At 47.2% G+C, this 12,396-nt stretch overlaps 1 protein-coding gene across 1 annotated transcript in view; it reads left to right on the forward strand.

The window, feature by feature from the left end:
- sbno2b (strawberry notch homolog 2b) overlaps window positions 1-12,396 on the forward strand; it is a 62,654-nt gene that overhangs the window by 38,581 nt on the left and 11,677 nt on the right. The window contains 19 exon segments of the mRNA XM_068702433.1: window positions 2,663-2,851; window positions 4,192-4,278; window positions 5,082-5,187; window positions 5,321-5,481; window positions 5,635-5,768; window positions 6,501-6,591; window positions 6,747-6,890; window positions 6,993-7,110; window positions 7,212-7,317; window positions 7,504-7,657; window positions 7,740-7,916; window positions 8,313-8,410; window positions 9,575-9,657; window positions 9,895-9,932; window positions 9,934-10,078; window positions 10,551-10,672; window positions 10,848-10,979; window positions 11,180-11,315; window positions 11,620-11,732. Of these exon segments, the coding sequence (XP_068558534.1) occupies window positions 2,663-2,851; window positions 4,192-4,278; window positions 5,082-5,187; window positions 5,321-5,481; window positions 5,635-5,768; window positions 6,501-6,591; window positions 6,747-6,890; window positions 6,993-7,110; window positions 7,212-7,317; window positions 7,504-7,657; window positions 7,740-7,916; window positions 8,313-8,410; window positions 9,575-9,657; window positions 9,895-9,932; window positions 9,934-10,078; window positions 10,551-10,672; window positions 10,848-10,979; window positions 11,180-11,315; window positions 11,620-11,732 (2,334 nt within the window).

The raw sequence follows: 12,396 nt of genomic DNA on the forward strand, positions 1-12,396 counted from the left end.
TCCGCTCGGCAGGGCCCGGTCCTCGCAGCAGCCGATGAACCAGCCCTCGGTACGGTGCCTGCCGGGGGACAAACACCGCCGCCTGTCGTTACGCTCCGCTTAACAACTCGATTTAGCATGGCACCGAGGTCGGGCCGCGTCTTGGTTAGCGCCAAAAACCTGCTGCGGGTTTGTCTGTGATTCCGCTCGGTGTCGGTGTCGGGGGGAGGGACGGCGGTTTTGTGGGGTCGTCTTAATGACGGCGTCGGACACCCTAGAGATCACGCCGTACCGTGACGTGACACACGTTTCAATACAGCTCAATACAGTGTTTGCAGAACAGATTAAGGGATAGTTTCAGAATTACGTGTGAGGTGTTATGACAGCTCATAACTTTATTGCAACCCACGTTAATCTGTATTAATGTGTAACAAACTTGTTTTTTTTTTTCCTCACTTGTTTGTGATTTACAACAACACTGTTTTCCATTGGTGGAATACACGCGTCTATATGTGCTCATCTGTGTGTTTCCACAGTTCTGCTTCTGTGGAATGACGGCTCCGGTGACACAGTGTCCCTTTTTTTTTTTTTTCTTTTTTTTTTTTCCCCCTGGCCTTGTTGTTTACTTATCTTTCCCTCGGCCTGCAGAGCCAGCGGAGAGTCAGAAAGGGGCGGGGTTAGAAGAAAAGAACGGGGATAGCGAGACACACACACACACACACACACACACACACACACACAGCTGATAGGATAAACAAATAAGTTGGTGAAAGGGAAACGCTGTAGAAAGTGTTAGTGAGCCTCATCCACAGCTAAACCTCTGTCACCATAGAAAACAGGCTGTTGTTCCACTCAGCTGCTTTCAGGCCTCATGCCTGGTCTTGCCCTCAGGAAGCACACATGGGGGAGAAGGAAAGAAAGAAAAAAAGGTACAGGGTGAAGGGAGTGATGTAACCTGAAAAAAAAAAAAAAGAGCCTTTTCCAATACTCAAAACACCCGCAGAGAGTTAACGTCAGAGGGCAAAACATGTACAGTTGTATCTGTACGGGGTGAAGCCTGTGTTTGTCTGTCTCTCCACACGATTCAGTCACGGCAACACGGAGAGCTCTCACTCTCACTCTCACGCCGGTGAAACATTTTCAGCCGAGCTGTGAGTAATGGCCAACGGGCTTCTCAGAAATAAGCAGCAGCAGCAGCAGCAGCAGCAGCAGCAGCGGCGGCATATCATTGAGATGGAGGCAGCATCGCAGCTTATCGCGTCTTGTTTCGGGACAGTTTGTTCTTTTTCGGGGGGGTTTTCCTCACGCGACATTGTAGCTTTAACCCCACGCGTCACTGCTGAGAATCCTTTTGTATCTGAATAAGCGTTAGTCTTGAGGCGCTGCGACAAAACCGTGTCAGCGTATTTACACGCGGGAGAGTTCCAGTGTAAACCTAAGTACATTCCCTTTTGCTTTGCTTGGATGCCATTCGTTTACAGCACAAGACAAACCAGGGCTTGAAGGGAAAGTCCCAACATTTTGGGGAATAGTTTTATTCGCTCTCCTTCCTTGATGACAAGATCGACACAACTCATATCCGTAGCACACAGATTGTAAACGAGGACGCGGCGAGGTCATAAAACTCCCCAATAAATAGGTTTTTATGTACTTTGTTTAATCCTAACAAAACACTAAGTGCAAAAACAATGATTTGCCGTTTTACCGTAACTGTAATATCCATATATATGCAGCTCAGACACAAGCGTGGCGTCACTTCTAAGTGATAAACGTGTTTCCTAAAACATGGAACTTTCCATTAAAAGTGAGTTAAACTGTGATCGTCTGCTAGTTTTCAAGGCTGCTTCATGGTCCTCTGGAGGGTGCAGATGGATCACGGGGGGGTGTGGGAACCTACACACATGTTCCACAGAGTATAAATATATACGTGAGCACACATTCAGGACTACACACTGACAAACAATACAAAAAAATAAAAAAATGTCGATCCATACTTCCCCAAAACAGTTTCTCCTCTGTTCAGCTTGTCCTCAAATCACTGAACCCCTGTCCACCCGCACCCATGTTTATAAGTCCCTGGGGGGCCCTGGGGGGCCCTGGGGGGCCCGAGGGGTCGCTCGCGAGGGGCTAGTTAAAGAACATGGCATGCTAATGGATCGGGAGGGATATGAATAGAGGGGCGACTGGAAGGCGGCCATAGCTGAAATGACACACACACACACACACACAGACACAAGCACTCCCATTATGCCGGCCCCTCGCTCTCTATTTTTTACGCGCTCGCTCTCACACATCTGCGTGTGATTAGATTTTTATTTTTTTTTGTTTAGGCTACTCATGTTACTCCCAAAGGAGTGCGGTGTTGGCTGAGATCCAGAATGAATGGGCCACCTTTATTGTCTGTGGTCCACTCCCATCCGTGCACCTTTTTCTTTTTTTTTTTTTTTCATACGTATGCGTCCATCCTGTGCGTTGTTGTTTGTAACGAGGATTTATGGAGCTTCCTTTTAGTTTCCCCGTGAAGCTCGATTGGTAAAAGGGAAATGTTTGGGAAGCCCGTGCCCGGCTGCCGTTGCATACTTCGGTTTTGATTTGGCGTCACTTTCGCCGACCAACATGTGTCCTCAGTTTCAGAGGGTGAACTTAACAAGCCTCCTCTCTTTTGTCTTTCCTTTTTTTTTAGGACCTGTCCTGCATCGATGACCTCTCCACGAACTCTCTGTTCTCGTCTCCGGCCGACTCGCTGTCGGAGTACGCCGACGCTCAGCCCTTCATCAGCCCGGACAACCTGAACACGGTGCCCACCCTCTGGGACATCAACACTAGTACCGCCGCCGCCGCCGCCACCACACCAGCACAGAGCCAGCTCGAGGTCAGAAGGGAGCACTCGAACCCCACAAACGCACACGTACGTCATTACCGGAACCGCTGGTTTCCACGACAACGGCTCACGCAAACGTGTTTGAATGGGACTTTCGTGGGTTTGTGTTCTGTGCTTTCAACCCAGGCGTCCGTGTAATCTATACACACGAAAACAACTTTCTTTTCTTTTATTAATATTTAATTTGATTGTACTCAGGACAGGACCGTGGTTGAATCAGCGATTTCTTTTTTTTTTCTTCCCTTTTCAGTCACCCGTTTGAAGCGTAATGAATTTAAGCCAATTCATATCACTTTCATTTTATTTCCATGATCGGTTACTGAATAATTCCACCGTTGTTAATGCTCTGCTGTTTTAACTATTAGACGTCTATTACTGCTCCTGTTAATACGTCTCTGTTGGGCTTTTCATGCAGGTGTCACTCTTATTTCATTTTTGAATTCTCCGCATTTAATTGTCTTTTGACACAATAATCGGCATAACATCAGAAAACCTCATCCAGCGGTTTTAAATAACGACGTTCTTATCGCCTAAGTGAAGCCAAGTCCACCGTCCTTTTCCTTTTTGAGCTTCTGTCACAACACGAAAGCACCGACAAATGACGAACTTATTCTCACAAACACTCGAACACTGAATGAATCTAACCAGAGTTTAAAAGAAACTGCAGGCAGATCCCTGTCGAAAAAAAAAAACCTTTTTATTGCACATTTGTCATAGAAATTGATTTTTGGGACACAACGCAGCGCCTCACGGGACTGTAAATAACAATCGCCGTTGATTTGAACGGATTGTCCCTTCGTAGAAGCTCACTGATCTGTAGCGCATCGTGGTCACCGAGTCGGTGAACTTTTTTTTCTTTTCTTTTTTTTAAATCCTCCATCTCTGCTGGCGCTGCCGTCGAGTCCTCTCTGCATTAGATGCGTCTCAGGATATCTTTTTGATACGAATCAGAGAACATTCATTCTCTTCTGCCGTCTGAAAGCCTTTTATGTTTTCCTTTTCATTCTGCCCTCATTTCATCCATTATGTTTCCCAGATACACACGGCTGTATCTGCCTTTCGTTGTTGTCGTCGTTTGCTTTTCACCGCCAGACAACAAATTGCATTTTGTTGAGTGCCGAGCCATCAGACGTCCACCAAGTGCCCCACATGCTCTCATTGCACATTCATATATATATATATATATATATATATATATATATATATATACATACATACACACGACACACACATTCAGTGGTTTCTCATGTTATTCTTTTGTCTCTCTCTTCTTCTACATATGGCATTGTTTTCATCTGTTTGTATTTCTTCATTTTATGTTTCGTCGACAGCTGAATGGCACCAGCAGGTTTCATGGCTTGGCCAGTTTGGATGATATATCCGCTATTATCAGCACCCCACCTTTAGGAGGATTCCAGGTTAGCCACACCGAACCTCTCCGATCTGACGCTCAAACCGAACCCAGCTCTCTCTCTTTAACTAGACGCCAGTTCTTCAGTAAACGCGCACGTGTTCAGTTTCACGCTATATTGTGTCTAAATGTGCCGCTGTGATCTCGTCCTGTGTGTGTGTGTGTGTGTGTGTGTGTGTGTGTGTTTGCTAAACAAAGACGAGGCTCGGACTGTTTTTGGACGTGGCGACGCGACACGCCGCTAATCTGGGACTGGGAGTGCGGCGCATGACGGTAGCAGCATGTGTGTTGTTTTTTTGGGGTGAATATGTAAACGCTCACGCCTCCTTTCGGCACGTCTGTAAGAACCACCGATGACGAAGGCGCTGCTGCGTTTTACACGTATTGAATGGAGAGAATGGATTATTCCTTTTTTAACTGCATTGTCTCCGTAAAAAAAAGAAAAAGAATAGAGACAGTGTATTATCAACCTGTCTGTCAAGCCAGTTTCTCAGATAACATTGTGACGTTCGCCTGAATATGTAAAGCACTCTTTTGTCTCCAGTTCCAAACATGTTTCAAAGCTCTTCGTTGACTCTGCCTCAGCTGGTGTTTTAACCACCTTTTCAATTGCGTTTGTTATTCCCCCCCCCTCTAGATGGAGGAGGGGGGAGATTGAGCTCTAGATGTGCCGCGCTAACCTTCTTACTCACCGCATACACCTGCCTCTGACTTTCAGCTACGGTCTCTTCGCTAACTCGTCCTCACCTCAGCTGAAGCAGTCATTTTGTAATTCATTCATACTGAACGAAGTCTCTTTGGTGTCCCCAGCCTCAGAGAACCCAGACACCCCCAGAGGAGGAAGAGGATGCCGAGGAAGAGGAGACGGAGGAACTGGGACATGTAGACACGTATGCCGAGTACAGACCCTCCAAATGTAGGCCGCTAGACTGAATGTCAACACCCAGTTTTTTTTTCCTCTTATTACGCCAATAACGTAAAACATCCTTTTTTTTTCTTTTTTTTTTAAAACTGCTCTTCTGTTTCCTCTCCCCTCCTCTCTTATATAGCCACTATAGGAATTTCTCATCCTGACATAGTGGTGGAGACCAACACGCTATCCAGTGTCCCGCCTCCTGACATCACTTACGAGCTGTCTATCCCTAAGCCAACTATCAACTGTGGCCTGCTGTCCGCTCTGCAGCTAGAGGCCATCATCTACGCCTGCCAGGTACACACACACACACACACACACACACACACACACACACAGTTCACAGAGCACTTACTCTTTTTTTTTTTTTTTTTTGTAGCAATGAATGATTAATGTTTTCGATTATACGGGCATCTCCGTTCATGCGTTTGCTCTTTTGTGCGCCCTCAGCAACACGAGGTGATCCTTCAGAACAACCAGAGGGCGGGCTTCCTGATCGGAGACGGCGCAGGGGTCGGCAAGGGACGCACCGTGGCGGGAATCATACTGGAGAACTACCTTATCGGAAGGAAGAAATCACTATGGTAAGAGACGTCTACAGCTCCCGACACCTGAAGGAACAATCCAGGGCTGCACCGACATTTCGGATTCTGATTTAGATCAACATTCATTTTTTTTTTATGTCCGTTCATTATGTTTAGACTCTGTGTTTTCTATATTCATTCTACCGCGATCATTAACGGTCATTAATGAGGATAAAGTTGTCAGCACCGGTTACACACAGCCTCGGCAGTGAAGAGTGTTATGCTGTTTCTAGAATTAGATCGCGGTGCTGACTGCGTAGGATTGTGTCCGACTCGTGAGATCCAAACATTTTTCAATAACTCCAGAGAAGTAGTTCTTTCCAAAATTCACAACTTGTTATTATCTAATGCAATAGTCTGCTTCAGTCCATATGTTTGGGGCGTTAAACCTTTAAAAAAAAAAAAAAAAGGCAGTTTTCTCTCCCGCTTGTCGCACACAGAAGGAGGGATGCTCTGAGGAGTTCATGTTCATCAAGAGAGGTGACTTCATAAGAAAAGGACTAACTCATTTAATCCTGTGAATCACTTTAATTCAGATCGAGGATATGACCAAAGACATTTAAAGCTTCATTTCGAAAACCTCAATCAAAGATTTTTTAATGCAGAAGAAGACGCTCGTTTGTGTTTTTTGAGTCCAGCATTGTGCCGGGAGATATATTGAGCATGTAGAGGCTAGTTAGTGCAGGAGTCGACTGAATCGCTGACTAACCCTCGCCTTGCTCCCGCCCTCAGGTTCAGCATATCCAATGACCTGAAATTCGATGCAGAGAGAGATCTCAAAGACATAGATGCATCGAATATCCCCGTGCATGCCTTAAACAAGGTGAGTCCGGGTGGAGTTGGCGTGACCGGCTGAGTGAAAGAGTTCTGTTCTCGGCATCCGTGAGTCACACGTGCATCCGAGCGGAAAAGGAAACACTCTGTGAATGTTCGTTTCTCACGGATATACCTTTTTGAACGTGTGCCTTGTTGTTGTAGATTAAGTATGGAGACACAGCTACCTCAGAAGGAGTCCTGTTCGCAACTTACTCTGCGCTGATTGGAGAGAGCCAGGCAGGAGGGCAGCACCGGACGAGAATCAAACAGATCCTAGACTGGTGCAAGCCGGACTTTGACGGCGTCGTATCCTTTTTTTTCCCCCCGCTTTCGACGACCTCGTTTCCTAACACCAGTTGTTGCTCCACGTCTGCGTTGTTTGCCCTTGACCTTGTCCCCCCACTGCAGATTATTTTTGACGAATGCCACAAAGCCAAGAATGCCACATCTACAAAGATGGGCAAGGCGGTGCTTGACCTGCAAAACAAGCTGCCGAGGGCCAGAGTGGTGTACGCCAGTGCCACAGGTAGGCCGACGACACCGATAAACGCATGCTCAAATATGCGTAATGCAATACAAGAGAGGATTTTTAGAATATTTGTTTTATTTTTGTCGTCTCTTCCCCAGGTGCCTCAGAGCCAAAGAACATGATCTACATGAGCCGCCTGGGAATCTGGGGCGAGGGCACGCCCTTCAGGGCCTTTGAAGACTTCCTGCACGCCATCGAGAAGAGGTTCGTAGGGGTCGTGGGGTCACCGAGTTTAGCTGGAAGTGTTTTCCAGGAGCCTTTTTCCAATCACGCGGGGGGGGGGGGGGGGGGCGCTCACCTGGAAAAATACCGTGCAATCGGTTCGCGGCTACGGCTGCTCGATCCGCGATTTGAGTTGTGCTGAATAATCGATGTGCTGTCTGTCAACAGAGGCGTCGGTGCCATGGAGATTGTTGCCATGGACATGAAAGTGAGCGGCATGTACATCGCCCGGCAGCTGAGCTTCTCAGGGGTGTCTTTCCGCATCGAGGAGATCGGACTGGACAGTGACTTCAAACTGGTCTACAACAAAGCTGCGAGACTGGTGAGCATCTACTCTGTTTGTGTACGGCTGTTGTGTTAGAGATGGAGCGAAGTGACTAATCACATCTGGAATGTGTGTCCAGTGGGCGGAGGCGTTGCAGGTGTTCATGCGCGCGGCTGACGAGCTGGGCCTGGTCAGCAGGAAGTCTCTGTGGGGCCAGTTCTGGTCGTCTCACCAGCGCTTCTTCAAATACCTCTGCATCGCTGCCAAGGTCCGCTGCCTGGTGGAGCTGGCCCAAAAAGAGCTGCAGGCCGGAAAGGTCAGCACAACACCGACACAAGTCTCGAAAAACACTGAGTCACACATTATGTATAACCGAGAGGACTATAAATGACCCAGAGGAAGATCCGAGCAGGAACTGAAATTCTTTAAGATGTTGCGTAAGGGGGGGGGGGGGACTGCAAGGATGGAGCGAATTAGTGTTGTTTCTGCAGAGTCGTGGATGCTGTTTTGTTGGATATGCAGGCGTCATTAACACTTCCCTGTACATAGGTTGAGTCCAATGCATTCCAGTTGTTTCCACAAGGATGATATAATATGAGCCGTCATGATTCCATGAATGAGTCCACACTAGAGCTTCAGGTCACGCAGTGGAGTTAGGTTGTTGATGTGTATTTGCCCCCCCCCCCCCCCCCCCCCCCCCCCCCCCCCACAGTGCATCGTCATCGGGCTGCAGTCAACCGGAGAGTCCCGGACCAGAGAAGTCCTGGATGAGAACGACGGGCATCTCGACAGATTCGTCTCCGCAGCAGAGTGAGTGGAAATGATCATTTTCTCTGTCGTGTCGTTTGTTTTCTGCGTTAATTGGTTTATTTCAGGTTCGTCAACCTTTTTGATATTGATATTATAAGTTGATTGTGTGCTGAATCAACATTAAAGTTAACATTAGGTTTAATTAGGACACCGCATCAAAATTCATATTTTATTCCCTGTAGCAACATTTAAAAAAAGGACATTATAATTATATATAGAGAGCACTTTACAAGAAGGCTGCCATCCACATCCAGGCTGAAATCATTAAGCCTCTTTCCCCCATTCGTGTTCATCAGCAATAAAGTTAAAAAACTTCTGCGCAGAGGGCAACGGTTACTAGCCAAAGAGCGGCAGAGTAGGCCAGGTGGTGGGAGAAGAAAGAAAAAAAAAAAAAAAAAAATCAATCAAACTACCGTAAATAACAGGCCGAGCAGCTGCAGACGGCTGTGAAAGAGGTACTTTGGCTCGTGGATGAGAGGGCGCTTCAACATTTTCAAAGAACTCTTGCACACTTATTGCTAGTGTGCTTCTTTTTTCTTTTTTTTTTTTTTATAACTACATGTGCCTGAGGTTGCTCGCCCCTGGTTCATCTGAAAGAATATTCACTGATCTCAACACCCACCTTTAACCGTGTCTTAAAGCGGTACTGTCTGTTCGCTGGAAGCCACAGCAGTCTGTGGCTTTCTTCCATTTCATTGAGTTGCTTCATCAAACTGCCTAATGAGGAGAACAGACACACACACACACACACACACACACACACACACACACACACACACACACCACATTATTTTCAATAATAGGTATTCAGGTCATGCACTTACACTCCTCACCATTTATCCTCAATTAAACCAAACAATCTCTTTCGTTATTAGCAGCTATTAAATTGTAATGCAGGTATAACAGGAAAGGGAGGGTTGCAGGTGCTGAGTGCTCTGAACTTGCTTGACTCTGAACCTGAAACCGCAGACACACCTGCTGTTTGACTATATTAAATCTCACACACACACACACACACACACACACACACACACACACACACACACGTTCATCTGCCTGTCAACACCTGATGCCAAATCAGGAACGCAGAATCGACTGTCTGAATGTCTCAACTGCAGAATAACAGTTTCCTCTCTCTCTCTCTCCTCCTCCTCTTTCCTTTAGGGGAGTGTTCCAGTCTCTCGTATCGAAGCATTTCCCCTCGGAGAAACAGAGGAGAGAGAAAGCACCGGGGAATAAGAGAAAACGTAAGTGAACACCAGCACCGAACCGTTGCCGTCGTACGGTTTTCACTCGTTTTGTATGTAAACGGCGCTCAGCTGACACGTCAGGCTTTTGCCCCACAGTCTTAATCCAACAGCTAACAGAGTGTCGTTTGTATGTCTTTCTATATTCCTCTGCACTCGTTTTCTTGCAGTCTGCTTCTATATTTCTTGCGCTTTCTTGTTTATTAATCTCAATATCGTGTCGCGCCGTCCGATCAGGGAAGCCTCGAGGTCGCCAGCCCAAAGTACCAAAGCACAACCGTGGACAGCGGCGGCGTGATCAACATCAGCGACGACAGCAGCAGCGACTCCGACGGCATGGACACGGACTCCAACTCCTCACCGGACTCCCTGCTCGACAACGACGATGTCATCTTTGTCAACCACACTAGCTGCCAGACAGGTGGGCAGGATGTCCTTTTTTTTTTCGTTGGTAGGAAGATGTTTTAGCTTAAGTGGGTGAGTCATCCATCGATCGGAGAGAGAGAGAGATGCGCGTCTAGACAGGGAAACTGCCTTCCGTGCCCTGTTGTGTTTTTTTGTTTTTGTGACTCTTGCATTGGCGTCATTGTAGGTTAAAAATATGAATAAATGAAGACGACATAGACACACATGAAGAACATTCGGACCTTCGCCTCCCTCAGAGCAGAGGCCATCTTAACCTTAAGAACAACACTATAGGCGCACAATTACCAGAGTTTTGCACCATTTCGGAGTTCTTTCTCATCAATTTTAGACTTTAGAACACAACCGCCGTTCTCCCCCTGCTCCGTAATTTAATTTCTTTTGTTTTACTGACGATGGCCCCGATACGGCGTCGTACTCTTGCCTATCAGGGTTACAAGGTTAATGTCCCCTCTGCTTCCTGTTCACAGCCCGGATAGAGGAGATGAAGCAGGGCCTCCTCAACAAAATAGCCGTGCTGGGAAAAGAACTACCTCTCAATACCTTGGACGAGCTCATCGATAAGTTTGGAGGACCAGACAAAGTCTCGGAGGTACGAGCTCAAGAACGCTGAACCAGAAGCTCTGCGGCTTCAAATAGCGCGGATGGATTCGTACAATGTTCTCCACTTGAATCAATGTCTACACATCAAGCGCAAAGAGAGAGAAATATACATTCATGTTATATAAGCGAGAAGGTGACGATGTGATGCAACGTTTCTTCTGCAGATGACTGGTCGTAAGGGTCGCGTGGTGCGGCGTCCCGACGGCAGCGTTCGCTACGAGTCCCGGGCCGAGCAGGGTCTCACCATCGACCACATAAACATCAAGGAGAAGGACCGCTTCATGGGCGCAGAGAAGGTCAGAGTCACCGGTCGATGCGTCTGCTCGCACATCAAGAAGCACGACTTGGCTGGAAACAATCTGCATCTTGAATGAAATGTTACCGCTTTATAAAAAGCGGATCAATAAGATCTCCAGCAATAATCCAAAAAAAAAAAAAAAACCTCTCTCTCTCTCTCTCTCTCTCTCTCTCTCTCTCTCTCTTTCTCTCCTTCCAGTTCGTGGCCATCATCTCGGAGGCGGCCAGCTCTGGGATTTCCCTGCAGGCGGACAAGCGAGTGAAGAACCAGAGGCGCAGGGTCCACATGACCCTGGAGCTGCCTTGGAGCGCAGACCGAGCCATTCAGCAATTCGGTGAGTCGGGAAATACGATCTCACGACGGTGTGTGTGTGTGTGTTAGATAGGTGCTAGTGCGCCTCCGGGAACTGCCGTGGTGCCCTTGAGCAAGGTGCAGGACCCCTTAACTGCTCCTGGATGTGTGCTGTGCTCTGTACATGAGTGACAGAGTTGATTTACATTTTATTATCGTAAGTAAATGACACCTCATAACTGAGACTTGTGGCACCTTGTCTTTCAGACGTGAGAGGGCGTCAGTCTGTTAAAAGTGTTCGGTCGACATGAGATGGATAAATTCGGTCTTTTCCTTGTCTTCTCCAGGTCGCACCCATCGGTCCAATCAGGTGACGGCCCCGGAGTACATCTTCCTCATCTCAGAGTTGGCTGGGGAGAGACGATTTGCCTCCATTGTGGCTAAAAGACTAGAGAGCCTGGTAAATATCACAACCTCATAGAAGTGTGTGTGTGTGTGTGTGTGTGTGTGTGTGTGTGTGTGTGTGTGTGTGTGTGTGTGTGTGTGTGTGTGTGTGTGTGTGTGTGTGTGTGTGTGTGTGTTGCATTGCTCTTCCTATTTTGTCCCACAACTACAGTATGTTTTCCCTTTTAACCGAGATAAAGCTGTCTCATGGGGAACCAGTCCTTTTCATGTTGTTGTCCTTGTTGTCCTGTAAACGGAGAGGCTCTGTGTTTTGTGTTTATTGATTGTTGTCCTCTGGGTTGCCAGAGACTCTGCCCTTTTTTTTTTGCCATTTCGCCTCTTCACCCTGCCTCTCGCCCCTCTGCGCTTCCTGTTTTCGTTGGTATTCCCGACCCTAGAGGCCGAGTCTCTTTTTATTCTCGGTTCTCTTAAAGTTACATCGACTCCGCAAACCTCAACGAGGTCTTTCCACGTCTCCAGCACAACAACGGAAAACTGATTAAGCAGAAAAGGCAAAAGGAGCTTTTGTTCGGATAATTTATAACTCAAGGGTTTATTTTCCACGGCCGTTTTTATTTCCATAGTGACAAAGCACGACAAAGTTCTTTTTAGGGGAAACGTTAAGGATGGAGCTTTGGGAACGGTGGTTCCAGGAAGTGTTTTTGCCAATCGTGTAAATT

The sequence above is a fragment of the Cebidichthys violaceus genome, unplaced genomic scaffold (assembly GCF_023349555.1).
Source record: "Cebidichthys violaceus isolate CVI_PGR_0920_01 unplaced genomic scaffold, fCebVio1.0.p SCAF_84, whole genome shotgun sequence".
Lineage (NCBI taxonomy): Eukaryota > Metazoa > Chordata > Actinopteri > Perciformes > Stichaeidae > Cebidichthys > Cebidichthys violaceus.